We start from the raw sequence: 16215 nt of genomic DNA, 5'->3' as shown, positions 1-16215 counted from the left end.
TCGCCGACACCTACATTTTATTTATTAACCCCTAATCTGCCGCCCCTATGTCGCCGCAACCTACCTACATTTATTAACCCCTAATCTGCTGCCCCCAATGTCGCTGCCACTATAATAAAGTTATTAACCCCTAAATCTAAGTCTAACCCTAAATCTAACACCCCCTAACTTAAATATAATTTAAATAAATCGAAATAAAATTCCTATCATTAACTAAATTAGTCCTATTTAAAACTAAATACTTACCTATAAAATAAACCCTAAGCTAGCTACAATATAACTAATAATTACATTGTAGCTATTTTAGGATTTATTTTTATTTTACAGGCAAGTTTGTATTTATTTTAACTAGCTACAATAGTTAGAAAATAGTTATTAACTATTTAATAACTACCTAGCTAAAATAAGTACAAATTTACCTGTAAAATAAACATTAACCTAAGTTACAATTACACCTAACACTACACTATAAATAAATTAATTACCTAAATTAAATTAAACTAATTACAATTAAATAAAATAAACTAAAGTACAAAACAAACAAACACTAAATTACAAAAAATAATAAAATAATTACAAGAATTTTAAACTAATTACACCTACTCTAATCCCCCTAATAAAATAAAAAAGCCCCCCAAAATAAAAAAAGCCCTACCCTATACACAATTACAAATAGCCCTTAAAAGAGCCTTTTGCGAGGCATTGCCCCAAAGTAATCAGCTCTATTACCTGTAAAAAAAATTACAATACCCCCCAACATTATAACCCACCACCCACACACCCAACCCTACTCTAAAACCCACCCAATCCCCCCTTAATAAAACCTAACACTAACCCCTTGAAGATCTCCCTACCTTGAGACGTCTTCACCCAACCTGGCAGAAGTGGACCTCCAGACGGCCAGAAGTTTTCATCCGATCCGGGCAGAAGAGGACCTCCAGACGGGCAGAAGTCTTTTTCCAGGCGGCATCTTCTATCTTCATCCATCCAGAGCGGAGCGGGTGCATCTTCAAGCCAGCTGACGCGGAGCGGGTGCATCTTCAAGCCAGCTGACGCGGAGCATCCTCTTCCAACTACATCCAACTAAAGAATGAAGGTTCCTTTAAATGACATCATCCAAGATGGCATCCCTTGAACTCCGATTGGCTGATAGGATTCTATCAGCCAATCGGAATTAAGGATTGCATCAGCCAATAGGATTGAGCTTGCATTCTATTGGCTGATTGGAACAGCCAATAGAATGCAAGCTCAATCCTATTGGCTGATTGCACCAGTCAATAGGATTTTTCCTACCTTAATTCCGATTGGTTGATAGAATCCTATCAGCCAATCGGAATTCAAGGGACGCCATCTTGGATGACGTCATTTAAAGGAACCTTCATTCTTCAGTTGGATGTCGTTGGCTCGCGTTGGCTGGCTTGAAGATGGACCCGCTCTGCTCCGGATGGATGAAGATAGAAGATGCCGCCTGGATGAAGACTTCTGCCTGTCTGGAGGTCCTCTTCTGCCCGGTTGGGTGAAGACGTCTCAAGGTAGGGTGATCTTCAAGGGGTTAGTGTTAGGTTTTATTAAGGGGGGATTGGGTGAGTTTTAGAGTAGGGTTGGGTGTGTGGGTGGTGGGTTGTAATGTTGGGGGGGTATTGTAATTTTTTTACAGGTAATAGAGCTGATTACTTTGGGGCAATGCCTCGCAAAAGGCCCTTTTAAGGGATATTTGTAATTTAGTATAGGGTAGGGCTTCTTTTTATTTTGGGGGGCTTTTTTATTTTATTAGGGGGATTAGAGTAGGTGTAATTAGTTTAAAATTCTTGTAATTATTGTATTATTTTTTGTAATGTAGTGTTTTTTTTGTACTTTAGTTTATTTTATTTAATTGTAATTAGTTAAATTTAATTTAGGTAATTAATTTATTTATAGCGTAGTGTTAGGTGTAATTGTAACTTAGGTTAGGGTTTATTTTACAGGTAAATTTAATAACTATTTAATAACTATTCTACCTAGTTAAAATAAATACAAACTTGCTTGTAAAATGCTTGTAAAATAAAAATAAATCCTAAGATAGCTACAATTTAACTATTAGTTATATTGTAGCTAGCTTAGGGTTTATTTTATAGGTATTTAGTTTTAAATAGGACTAATTTAGTTAATTGTAGTTATTTTATTTCGATTTATTTAAATTATATTTAAGTTAGGGGGGTTAGGTTTAGGGTTAGACTTAGATTTAGGGGTTAATACATTTAATATAGTGGTGGCGACTTTGTGGGCGGCAGATTAGGGGTTAATAAATGTAGGTAGGTGTCGGCGATGTTAGGGGCAGCAGATTAGGGGTTAATAATATTTAACTAGTGTTTGCGAGGCAGGAGGGCGGCGGTTTAGGGGTTAATATATTTATTACAGTGGCAGTGATGTCCGGCTCAGCAGATTAGGTGTTAAAACATTTATTTAAGTGTTTGCGATGTGCGGGGGGGGCCTCGGTTTAGGGGTTAATAGGTAGTTTATGGGTGTTAGTGTACTTTTTAGCACTTTAGTTAAGAGTTTTATGTTACGGCGTTAACCCATAAAACTCTTAACTACTGACTTTTAAATGCGGTATCAGTCTTGACAGGAGAGGGTGTACCGCTCACTTTTTCAAAGACTCGTAATACCGGCATTATGCAAGTCCCATTAAAAAGATAGGATACGCAATTGACGTAAGGGGATTTGCGGTATGCTCGAGTTGCGGAAAAAAAGTGAGCGGTACACCTGTACCTGCCAGACTCGTAATACCAGCAGGCGTTAAAAAGTAGCATCGGGATCGGGACCTCTCAACGCTGCTTTTTAAGGCTAACGCAAGACTCGTAATCTAGGCGATAGTAATTAGGAAAAAGGGATATAAAATTCTACAAGAGGCCTTTGTCATGGGAATACTTGTCTGGGAATTTGCTTAAAAAATTACTACTCTTCAGGTTTTTTGAGTGCATGGATTCCAAACATATATATAGTTTATTACCTCATGAACCACAGTCACAAGTTTGCAACATGAGATAGGTCTGGGCAAGCATGGGCTCCTTTAACCCTGACATCTTCTATGCTGTGGTCTGGATTTCTGAGTTTCTTTCTATTTATGATTAATCTACCCATGTGTGTTGGGCAGGTTATGTGTCAAAATATAATATAATATTTATTAATGACTTACTAAAGGCAAATATCACTTCACTTGTGCTATATACATTAACTCATTTACCGTACTGACACTTCTCCACAGACATATAATGTGGACAGGCAGGTTCCTGATAGTGCCGGCACTGCTACAGCTTACCTATGTGGAATAAAGGGAAACTATGGAACCATTGGATTAAATGCAGCTGCCAAGCGATCATTATGCAGCACAGCTATAGGCAACGAGGTTGAATCTGTTCTCAAGAGAGCGAAAGCTGCAGGTATGGAGAACTTAGTGAGTATCACATTAGTCATGATGAATAAAACTTATACGAGGGTAGTTATGGTCATGGTGATATGGACGAAGCTATTAAAGACCAGATCATACACATTCAACTATTATAGCTTTTAATGAAAAATAATCTGTTAATCTGCAAAAAAAGATTTGCTCTATGTCACTACATAATAATGAGCTGAGTTTAATATAGCTGATTAAATGGAGCTGTTGAGAAAATTCTACTGTTAACATTTTTTTTCTTTCTTATTTTTTTATATTACAATTATACATAAATGGGCTGCTAAAATGTTGCACTGTCTAAATAATTAAATATCACCTAATCTGCAACTCAGCATGCAGGATTTAAAAAGTCATGTTTGCCCAAGTGACGTGTCTCCTCTCACAGGAAGTTAGTGGTTGCAAGAGATGTTGTAGCAAGATTGTTCAGTAAGATATTAGTTTTACAGATGAGTTTTACTGAATCTAGACAACGACTGTGATTTATCCACAAAATGTAGGTAACTGGAACCACCCAATGTAGAAGAATTATTGAAAGATGACATTGATGTGTAACTGTTTTCCTACACTGGTAGTTCCCAGACAGAACATAATTTTTGTGGCAATATTGTGCTTTTAAAGCCTTACCTATTGTATCTGATTTTGCAAGTCCCAAAGCATGCATAGCAATGGGACAAGCTTTAGCTGTAAAAATCTAGTGTACATCTAGTCCAATTATGTCCACCTACCCGCAGTCCAGTTATAGAACAAAACTTTGTCTGCTCCCTGCGTATTTGACATTAATAGGTTAATACAGGCTATGGGACTAGATTACAGAATTAGCTACATATAGCAAGAACTGTGTACCAGAACTAGCTACAAGTAGCAAATCATCAGCTTTCACACTTCACTTGCTACAAATGGTAGCGAGAGCTCTTGTAGGGTAACCAGAGGTTGTGGCTGCCTATAGGTTTAATGTGAATACATTGTAGCTAACATATGATACGCTTGCTACAAGTTTATAAGCTGTTGCTACATCTCTTTTTGCTACGACTGGATTCAAAGCTTGTAAACAAACTAGTGGAATGTTTATGTTGGTAAACTATATAAGATTACATTGTTTTTTGTTTTTGTTTTTAGTGATAAAATAGACTATTTTATTAAACAATATTCTATGGTAAAACCTGCTTACATTTGTCCACCCCAATTCGCTATGAGGTATCAGTTAAGCATTATCAATACAAATTGCGGATATACACAGCAGTTCAAGTGGTTCAGCAGACCCCACTGGTGATGTACATACAGTGGGGAATAAAAGTATTTAGTCAGCCACCAATTGTGCAAGTTCTCCCACTTAAGAAGATGAGAGAGGCCTGTAATTTTCATCATAGGTATACCTCAACTATGAGAGACAAAATGTGGAAACAAATCCAGACAATCACATTGTCTGATTTGGAAAGAATTTATTTGCAAATAATGGTGGAAAATAAGTATTTGGTCAATATCAAAAGTTCATCTCAATACTTTGTTATATATCCTTTGTTGGCAATGACAGAGGTCAAGCGTTTTCTGTAAGTTTTCACAAGGTTGTCACACACTGTTGCTGGTATGTTGGCCCATTCCTGCATGCAGATCTCCTCTAGAGCAGTGATGTTTTGGGGCTGTCACTGGGCAACACAGACTTTCAACTCCCTCCAAAGGTTTTCTATGGGGTTGAGACTGGAGACTTGCTAGGCCACTCCAGGACCTTGAAATGCTTCTTACGAAGCCACTCCTTCATTGCCCGGGCGGTGTGTTTGGGATCATTGTCATGCTGAAAGACCCAGCCACGTTTTATCTTCAATGCCCTTGCTGATGGAAGGAGGTTTTCACTCAAAATCTCACGATTCATGGCCCCATTCATTCTTTCATGTACACGGATCAGTTCTCCTGTTCCCTTTGCAGAGAAACAGCCCCAAAGCATGATGTTGCCGCCCCCCTGCTTCACAGTAGGTATGGTGTTCTATCTCCTCCAAACACGACAAGTTGTGTTTCTACCAAACAGTTCTACTTTGGTTTCATCTGACCATATGACATTCTCCCAATCCACTTCTGGATCATCCAAATTCTCTCTAGCATACTTCAGACGGGCCCGGACATGTACTGGCCTAAGCAGGGGGACACGTCTGGCACTGCAGGATCTGAGTCCCTGGCATTCTTGTGATCATTTTGACCCCACGGGTGAGATCTTGCGTGAAGCCCCAGATCGAGGGAGATTATCAGTGGTCTTGTATGTCTTCCATTTTCTAATTATTGCTCCCACAGTTGATTTCTTCACACCAAGCTGCGTGCCTATTGCAGATTCAGTCTTCCCAGCCTGGTGCAGGTCTACAATTTTGTTTCTGGTGTCCTTCGACAGCTCTTTGGTCTTCACCATAGTGGAGTTTGGAGTGTGACTGTTTGAGGTTGTGGACAGGTGTCTTTTATACTGATAACAAGTTCAAAAAGGTGCCATTAATACAGGTAATGAGTGGAGGACAGAGGAGCCTCTTAAAGAAGAAGATACAGGTCTGTGAGAGCCAGAGATCTTGCTTGTTTGTAGGTGACCAAATACTTATTTTCCACCATAATTTGCAAATACATTCTTTCCAAATCAGACAATGTGATTGTCTGGATTTGTTTCCACATTTTGTCTCTCATAGTTGAGGTATACCTATGATGAAAATTACAGGACTCTCTCATCTTCTTAAGTGGGTGACTAAATACTTTTTTCCCCACTGTATATAACAGTGAAAAGTTCACCCACAGAACAAGCCAAAGTCTTAACAAGTGGAATAAGGATCCGTGTAGCGTTGGATCAGCAGGCGATCCTGTCTCTTTGTTGTCTGAAATTTTCATATGCAGTTTATATCTCTCTCAATTCCTCCAGTCTAAGTTCAAACTCTCACATAGAAACGGATTATAAAAAACAACAAAGCAAACATAGCGTAATATTGTTTTTTTTTTGTTTTTTTTGTGTGTTTAAGTTTTGGTTATTGGATGCAAAGACATTACAAACATTTATTAGGTGATAATACCAAGAATGAAGCAGAACTGTGATACAAGTCAGTAAACAGTATACATATTATTATGCCAATCTTATGGCTGCAAATACTCATATTAGTTTGTCCCATGTAGAGATTTCCAATGTCCAGGTATACCTCCTCCCATCTCACCTTCTGCGTGGGTAGAAATTTATTAGGAGGATTGAGCTATGTGGTGAAATTGCTGCTTTGTTGAAACTGCTGTTGTATGTCTGTAGGATTGAGCCATTATCCTGGCCTCCCCCCCTTACTGGTTGTAAATTAATAAATACTATTCCTCACCCCCCCCCCCCGGTCCCTCAAATTTATTATTAACCTTTTAGAAGCCTCTTAGTGAGGTCAAAGTGTCAATGTATGAGAGACAGAGAACACAAGCCGGACACAACGACCAGTTCAGCTATTCACTATGACGCCCTGTCGTGTGTTTGTATTGTGTTGTTGCCATGTTGTTAGCATCAATTCATGTGTTGTGAGTGTTTCCATTTGCCAGTGATGATATCTCTCTAGCTGCAATAATGTTGTGACTTGTGATTTCCAGTCTTCCACAGTAGGTACTGTTTCAGATTTCCAATGGCTTGAAATTAGTACTAAACTAGGCACTGTTTAGCATGATTAATAGTAATGCTTTGAGCGCGGGATTGTCTATCTTTGGTAGTGTTAGAAACAGAAGAATCTGTGGGTAGTTAGGTACTGTTTGCCCTATTATCTTTGAGATTTGGGTGAGGGCATCAGCCCAGAATGTGTCTAGCTTAGTACAGTGCCATCATATGTGCGTTGGTGTTCCAACTTCACCGCAACCTCTCCAGCATTTATTGCTGGATGTTTTATATATTTTTTGGATTCTGCTTGGGGTGAGGTACCACCTTGTAAGGTATTTGTAGTTGGCTTCTAATATCCCAGTGGAGATTGAAGACTGGACCCCAGCTCCTTTTCCCATGATTTAGTGTAGTGGGTAGTGGTTGGGTATTCTCTGTCAGTAGCTGTTTGTACAGAATGGATATTGCATGTCTCGGTGGTGTGTCTAGTAGGCATAATGCCACAAATGGGGTGGGTTTTCTGAGGTAATGTTGCTTATTAGGGTGTAAGTTTACGTAGTGGCAAATCTGTGTGTGAGAGTACCATGTCAGGGATATCTCTGTGTGTGATTTTAATATTTCGTCAAGTGTTTTGGCTTTCCCGTCTCTGTATAGTATTGAGCTTGTTCGGTCTTTTATGTGTATGGCGTTGTCCGCCTGTGTCTCTATAAGGTTCCAAGGTAGAGATGGGTTGTTGCTAATGGCTGTCATGGGGGACACTATTCCTGATATGCTGGTGGATGTGTGTAGGAGCTTGAGAAGAAATCCGTAAGTATAGGACAAGTGTGTCTGCGGTCTATGCCCTGCTGGCAGCCACGCGGCTATCCCTGCATTAGCCAGACCCATCACTTGCCTGTCTAATTGGACCCATTGCTTGTGTGGGCTGTTAGCGCACCAGTCTAGCAGCCTATGTAATGTTATAGTGATTTTGTATGTAGGGATGTGTGGAACACCCAGTCCCCCCTGTCTTTGGGCAAGTGCATTGAGCGCTTTGCTATCCTTGGCTTAATTCCCTGCCAGATAAATTGTTCTAAGAGTGATTACATTTTATGTAAATACTGTGTTGTTAAAGGTATTGGGGTAGTCTGCAACAAGTATAAAAGTCTCGGGAGAATATTCATTTTTATTACATTGATCCTGCCGAGCCGGGAGATAGTCTTATTTTTCCAGCTTGATAGGTCAGCTGAGATGGTCTCCTCTAGCAACCTGCAGCTGGATTGAAACACTACTTTTGGGTCTGATGCGAGGAATATTCCCAGGTACTTTAATTTAATCCTTTGTTTTTTAAGTGGGCAGTTAAGTGTCAAGCGATTCAACACTTGTTCCTCGTATGTGAGATTTAACATTTCTGATTTCGTAACATTTAAAAGGAAATTAGAGACAAGCTCATATTCTTTTAATGTGTCTAAGGTATGCGGTATTGAGGTTTCTTTCTTGGTGAGCATGAGTAGGATGTCATCGGCATATAATGCCAGTTTGTACGCTGTATCATTTATTTGCACTCCTACAATTTGGGAGTGCTGTCTAATTCTTTGTGCCAGAGTCTCCATGGACAAACAGGATAGGTGAGAGTGGGCATCCTTGTCTCGTACCGTTGTGGATATTGAAGCTATCTGACAGAATACCGTTAACTTTAACTTTGGCTGTAGGGGAGGAGTATAGGGAGAATGCTTGTGTTATAAATTTATCGCTGAATTTTATTTTTTGCATCACTACTTTTAGAAACTGCCAATTTACCCTGTCAAATGCTTTATCCGCGTCTGTGGAAATCATAACCACAGGAATATTGTGATTTTTGACATGGGATAAAATTTGTAAGGCCTTCGAGGTGTTGTCCCTAGTCTCCCTATTTGGGACGAACCCCACTTGATCTGTGTGTGTTAGTTTGGGCAAGTATCTGTTTATTCTGGCGGATAAGATTTTGGCTAGGATTTGTATATCTGAATTAAGCAGGGAAACTGGGTGGAAATTCTCAGGTTTATCTGTTTTTTTTTTCCCTGGTTTTGGAAGGACCGTTATGTATGCCTCCAGCATATTAATAGGGAGGCCAAATGTTTCTAGTAAGTTATTGAATACATTTGCCAGGGGGGATACCAATAATTTTGCATATTTTTTATAATATTTTATACTTTTGCCATTGGGCATACCCTTGATCGCCTTTTGAATTTCCTCCAAGGAATTGTTCTGCCTTCTTTTCATCTAAAGTTGGGAGTTCTAGGTCTGAGAGAAATTGTTCTATGTCCAATGACGTGGCGGTATTTTTGATGCTGTTAATTGCGGCGTAGTAATGTCGAAAGGACTCCGCTATCTGCTTGCTATCGTTATAGAATTCTCCCTGGTTATTAGTGATACAATGTATGTGTGTGACCAGCTGGCATCTTTTAAGTGCCCTTGCCAGGGATGGTCCAGACTTGTCTTGCATATCAAAATATTTCTGTTTTAAGAGCACTGACTTCGTTTGGTATTCCTTTGTTAAGTATTCTTTTAGGTGTTGCCTGGATTGAGTCAGTGCTTCATATATTGGAGTAGAGTGTGGTTTTAGTTTATGTTTTTTTCCCAATAGCCTATCTGTGCTAATGTAGGGTTTAAGTATTGCCTATTGTTTCTTTTTTCCCGTGCTTTAAGTGCCAGAAATTCCCCCCTCACCAAGCACTTACGTGCTTCCCATATTGTCGAGTGGGCTATATTTTCTGTGTTGTTTTCTCTGAAGTAATTTCCTAATGTTGTTTCTATTTCCTGATTTACCAGTGTGTTTTCCAGCATGTGATCATCCAATCTCCATAAGAACAGCTGTTGTGGGATATCAGGCCAGTCTATGGTGCACTGCACTGGGGCATGATCAGACCATGTAATAGGAAGTATGTTGGAGTCTGTTATCATAGAGAGCCCTATCTGGTCTGTAAATATATAATTCTTGTGTACGTTTTGTGTGGGTTGGAGTAGAAAGTGTAATCTCTTGAGTTTGGGTTGAGAGTTCTCCAAATGTCATGTAGAGTCAGTTGTGTTAGCTGATTTATGACTGACTTTATTGTCCGTTTGGGCATGCATGTGGTTCTTGTTGATGTGTCCACCTTTGCATCTATGGAAAGGTTAAAATCCCCACCAAGGAACAGTGTGCCTTTGGTATGTTCCAATAGTTTTTGGGATATTGTTTTAAAGAGAATATGTTGGTCTGTGTTTGGTAAGTATATGTTCGTTAGGGTAATTGGTCTGTTATACAGGAGGCCTATTAGTATGATGTATTTGCCATTCTTATCTTTCACTAGGTTTGTCGCCTGAAAGTAAACAGAATTTTTAATGAGAATTCCCACCCCTCCTGTTTTGGAATTCCCTGATGCCAAATTGGCTTTTCGATATTTATGGCTTAGCAATTTTGGCTTGTGTTCCTTTTTAAAGTGGGTTTCCTGGAGAAACAGGACATCACTGGTGGCTTGGTATAGGTCCATGAAGACCATAGATCTTTTTTCGGGACTATTTAATACCTTTACATTTATTGTAGTAAATGTGAGCGTGTGTGCGTTTTGTGACATCCTGGCCTTTTCAGGTGATAGAGTGTCTACAAGTCTTGGGAACGTGTTAGGGGTGGAGGCGCAGGCTGGAAGGATTGTAGGGGAGAGATGTCAGGCAGCTTAAGCTAATGAGGTTGTGAATGCTAGTTCTCTGTGATTGTGCAGTCGCTAATTTAAGCAGTACCTTGCGTTGTATGTTTTAATGTGTGTCTTCTCAGTCACTGTGTCTTAAGGCTCTGGAGGTCAATACAACCCAGAGTGTAAGATAAATTGGGAACAGATTAGATATATAAATAAAAGCAAATATACACTTTTAACAGTTGCTAAAACAATTGTAAACTGTAATATAGTATATAACCTGTCCCTAACTTTCTTATATTATCTAACTATGAGGTAAAACAGTATAGGCTAACTAAGCCACACAGGTTCCTGATAAATTTCCTGAGTCAAATAAACAATACTTTCAAACAGTTGTAACAAACAGTAAGGGTAATATCCCTATCTTCAGAACTCAATCTAATGTAAAAAGAAGTGAATAAACAAAACTTTGATGTACAACCTGTAGCTACACAGTGGCTTCTTAAAAGTCCTTACAGGTACATGAATGTTCCAAAAAGCTAAGGTAAGGCATTGTCCGGGGCTCGTGCTTTAGGTGAAGTGGGTGAGCTCTGGCCAGACAGTTGGGTACTGTTATTCGTGAATCTGCCTGTATTCCGCCGCCTTCCCTTGGGTGCCTTTGTCCTTCTTCTGGATGTAGTATGTTAATCTTTAGAGCTTCGCAAAAACTTTGAAGGTCATCTATGCTTCTGAAGGTAGCTGTAGAGTCCCCTCTAATGGCAATAATACTAACTGGGAAACCCCAACGGTAGGAGATATTTTGATCCCTCAGTGTTGTGGTTATGAATTGTAGCTCCCTTCTTTTTTGCAGTATCGCTGTTAGTTCCTTTAATTGTTCTAAACAGGTCTTGAAGGTAGCCTTCCAGGACAGCCGGTTGTATCGTTTTGGGTATGCCGCAAATCCAGAGGTTGTTTCTTCGCCCTCTGTTATCTAAGTCCTCCACCTTTTCAAGGAGTTGGTGAATAGTCTCATCTTGGTTGTAGGCCATCTTTTATATGTGTTGTATATCATTGCAGGTGGTGTTATGATATTCTTCGAATTTTGAGACCCTGGTAGTAACCTAGGTCAGGTCTCTTTTCAGTTCTCCGTACCAGCTTTTGACCTCTCCCATGATCTCTTTGATGTCATCTTTGGTACATGTGGAGAGGGTTTTTTTGGGGGTCTGCTGCGGGGTCATTAATTGTAGTGCCATATTGGATGGCGTGCTGGCCGGTTATTGATGTTTTAGATATTGCTGCATCAGTTTAATGTTGCTGTTATTTTCTGATTTGCTAGTTCTGCGGCCTGGCATATCCAAATGTATGATACTGCAGTACTATATGTCTTGTTTTTAGTAGTGCTAGCGGCTAGGAACAACAAAATCAAGGGTTAGGCAGGATTTGCAAATGCCCTTTGTATTATGGTATGGTAGATGCAGTGCGCAGGGGACTCTACCCTTTATTTCTTTGCAAGAGCTCGGCGAGATTTCCCCTGTATATGTTATAAAGCTTGTTCCTTCTGCTTTTTGCCCCCGTGATTAGTATATTCTCTTATGCTGCAGCTTAGGGATAGCTTATCTAAATTTCCTTGGAGAACAAGTCTCTGTGTTGTATACAGGATGCACTTATGGTGAGTCTTTTATATTTATTTGTGTCTGCTGTGAGGCGCCTTTTACAGCCGGTGACGGAAGGGCCTTCCAGTGGATCTAGGTGCGGCTGGCTCCTTTTACACTGCGATCTGACTGATTCCCTAACAGTGTGTCTAGAGGGCTGTTCACCGCATCAGATCAGAGTAGCAGTTACTTTTATTATGTGCTGCTGTTTTTTTAAAGTTCATGTGGGTTTGATGTGGGGTGCTATGGCGGTTTGTGGCCTGATAATTCTTGCCGGTGTGACCGCTTAATAATGTTACCTGCATGCCTGTATTTCCCTCTGCGTGATCATGCCCTGTTTGCCTCCTTTGCCTATTTTCCAATGACTTCCCAGCGGAGGAGCTCCAAAGGACCGTCGCTTCCCTGTAGTGTCTGCCACTCACCGCTCCACAACACCTTCTCGCAGCCCTGCTTGTTATCCGTGGCACACTCCGGGTGCCGCATGGGATGTGCAGGGCCTCTGTGTGACGGCACTTGTTTTAGCTTCTACCGCTGTTTGCGTGCCCCTTTCTGTGTCCTCTTGACCGCCGGTGCTCTCTGAAGTATTCAATGCCCTGTTCGTGAGAGGTAAATTTTAGCCCTGTAGCTATTTTTGCTGGGTTCCAATATATAGGGCCTAGGAGCTAAAAGATTATGTGGCCATCTTCCAGCACGGCCAAGCTCCGCCCCCCTGTTTTTTTTGTTTTTTAAATAAATATTATAACTTACATTTATTAATCATTTATTTGGTATATATGTCAAGACACCATTAAATATTACCAAAACTAAATTTAATAGATATATACTATAATGGAGTTAGTAGTAATAGCAGAGCATTGGTAAAATATATGTATGGTTTTAAAATACATGAATATATAAATATTAATCTTTGCGATGTACTTTTTAATATATATTTGTGTGATATGTACATACATTTTTCAAATTAGGAAAACTTAATTTATTTCTATAATAAGATGGTATTGCAAGTGTAATGGTTCTTTTTTATAAATATAAAAACATTCATTATTTCTTGTAACTTACAAAAAAAACAACAAGTGAAGGGGAAATCAATCTTATTTAAAACTGGTACTGCTACAGCTACTTTGCTCCTGTAGCTACTCCACTCAGACTCTAACACATGGACTTGTAGCAACTCAGCGCTGCGGAATCTGTTGGCGCTCTACAAATACCTGATAATAATAATAATAATAATAATAAAGCTGTTGCTACGGTTACGTAAGCAAAATATGCGTCTGAAGCTCCATGAAACTACAGATCCCTAAAACTTTGTATTAAGTAGCAAGCGGTTGCTACCAATGACCATATGTACATAGCGAGAGTGAAGGATTTTTCCTACAAGTGTTGTGTAATACATAAGTGAAAGTTGACTTGCTACTTAACTAAACAAAAAAGCTACTTTTTCCTGTAGCAAACCCATTTTCACCAATGTTGTGTAATCTAACCCAATATTGGCCTATCTCTCTTTACAGGTAAATCTGTAGGTATCGTTACCACAACACGTGTCCAGCATGCCTCCCCTGCTGGTAATTATGCTCACACCGCTGACAGAGACTGGTACTCTGATGCTGAAATGCCCGCGAATTCCAGCTGCAGGGACATCGCTCTACAGCTCATTTCAAACGTAGATATTGATGTGAGTATTACTTAAAATATGTCTGTAATGATCTGCACAGAGTAACTAGTATTCACTTAAAGGACATTCATTTAAAAACGCCCACTGGTTCTGAGGACTTAATTTAAACATTATAGTTTCTTTACCTCATTATTACACTATTTAAAAATGAAAAACAAAACAAAAAAATCTACCATATACATTGTTCTTTTGCCATGTTGTTAAACATTCATTTAGAATCAATAAACAAATTCAGCCAGTCCTTATTTCTCACAAGCGTGCCAAATCAGTCGCCCCTCTCTAATCATGATTTGGTGTTCCCTTGTGATTACTAAATGAATGTTGTGCATCACTATTTTATCTGTGAACATTAACACAAAAATGCCATGTTGTATATTTTGTCATTTTCCGTCTGTCATAACAAATCCTTTTTCTTTGTTAAGTTTGTAGGATAAAAACAATAATAGGAAAAAAAAAGAATTAGCTTTGTCAATTTATGGGCTGTCAGCAAGGAAAGTTTTAGTCCTCATAATAATGTTCATTTTAAAATAAGGCAAAATATTTTTCATTCAGAATTTTTAAAGACTAAAAATAAATTCAGTTTAATGTGACCTTCCATTTAATAAAAGAAAAACATTGTATTTAAAGGGACATGAAGCCCAACATTTTTTTTCTCACAGTTCAGCCAACATATTCCATTTTAAATTAGGGTTACCATATTACCGCTTTAAAAAGGTACACATATGAAAAATACATAAGTCAGGGCTGTTTAAAGAAATGTATTGTGTAAGAACCCTGACATGTGTATTTTTCATATGTGTACCTTTTTAAAGTGGCAATATGGTCACCCTAATTGTAATCAACTTTCCAATGTACTTCTGTTATAAAATTTGCTTAATTCCCCTTTGTTAAAGGAGCAGCAATGTACAACTAGGAGCTAGCTGAACAGATCAGGTCTGCCAATGACAAGAGGCATATACGTGCAGCCACCAATCAGAAGCTAGCTCACAGTAGTGCATTGCTTCTCCTGATCCTACCTATGTAAGCTTTTTAACAAGGAATTAAATGAGAACAAAGCTAATTTGATAATATAAGTAATTTGGAAAGTTGTTTAAAATAGAATGCTCTGTCTAAATATTTAAAGGGACAGTCAACTCAATGGGGCCTATCTATCAAGCTCCGAATGGAGCTTGATGCCCCATGTTTCTTGTGAGTCTGCAGGCTCGCCAGAAACAGCAGTTATGAAGCAGCGGTCACAAAGACCGCTGCTCCATAACCTGTCTGCCTGCTCTGAGCAGGCGGACAGACATCGCCGGACACCCCCTGCTGGCGAACAATTGGCTGCGAGTCTGTAGGAGGCGGCGTTGCAGCTGCTGGTGCAATGCTGAATACGGCGAGGTCTTGCGGACCTGATCCGCATTGACGGATCAGGTCCGCCAGACTTTGATAAATTGGGGTCATTATCTTTATTACCTATTCCCCAGTTTTGCATAACCAACAGTTATATTAATACTTTTTACCTCTGTGATTACCTTGTATCTAAGCATCTTCTGACAGCCCCCTGATCACATGACTTTTTATTTACTATCTAATGACTTGCATTTTAGCCAGTTAGTACTGTGTTGTGCTAACTTAAATAACTCCTCGGGCATGAGCACAATGTTATCTATATGGCCCACATGAACTAGCAGTCTTCTGTTGTGAAAAAACAATAAAAAAGCATGCGATAAGAGGCTGTCTATAGTGGCTTAGAAACAGGCAGATATTTAGAGGTTTAAATGTTAAAGTGCATTAATATAACAATGTGCAAAGCTGGGGAATTGGTAGTAAAGGCGTTGTCTATCTTTTTAAACAATAACAATTTTAGTGTTGATTGTCACTTTAAATACATAATTTGGGTTTTATGATCATTTAAAGGTACTGAATATGAAAATAAAATTATGATTTACTAGTTAATTTCAAAACAACAAAAATGAAATGCTTTAACCTTCAGTGCTGTACAAGAGTTGCTTTTAAACTTTTTGACGTTTTGCATTAAATACCAAGATATATATATATTTTTTATTTAGGACATTACAAATACATTTCCAGTATACAGTACAGATACGTTGAATATTTTTGTCATATTCTATGATATTAGATTGTACTCCTAAAGATGCAGTCCTCATTTTCAGTCCCTTTAAACTCAATAGGTCACTCTTGGACTTGCAGTGAAGTAGTGTTAAAGAGCTAGGGATATAATATAGACAAAACAGAAAAACAAAAGAAAAAGCAAGAACACAAATTTGCATCTTAAA

The 16215-nt window shown here is 39.0% G+C and overlaps 1 protein-coding gene across 1 annotated transcript in view; it reads left to right on the top strand.

Moving 5' to 3' along the window:
• Nucleotides 1–16215, top strand: part of ALPI (alkaline phosphatase, intestinal) — a 140177-nt gene that overhangs the window by 22637 nt on the left and 101325 nt on the right. Inside the window, exons 4-5 of the mRNA XM_053711912.1 lie at nucleotides 3245–3419; nucleotides 13776–13939. Coding sequence (XP_053567887.1) covers nucleotides 3245–3419; nucleotides 13776–13939 — 339 coding nt within the window. The remainder of the gene's footprint in view (nucleotides 1–3244; nucleotides 3420–13775; nucleotides 13940–16215) is intronic.

This window comes from Bombina bombina, chromosome 4, assembly GCF_027579735.1.
Source record: "Bombina bombina isolate aBomBom1 chromosome 4, aBomBom1.pri, whole genome shotgun sequence".
Lineage (NCBI taxonomy): Eukaryota > Metazoa > Chordata > Amphibia > Anura > Bombinatoridae > Bombina > Bombina bombina.
The sequence above is the reverse complement of the archived record's forward strand: the minus strand, read 5'-3'. Positions and strand labels throughout refer to the sequence as shown.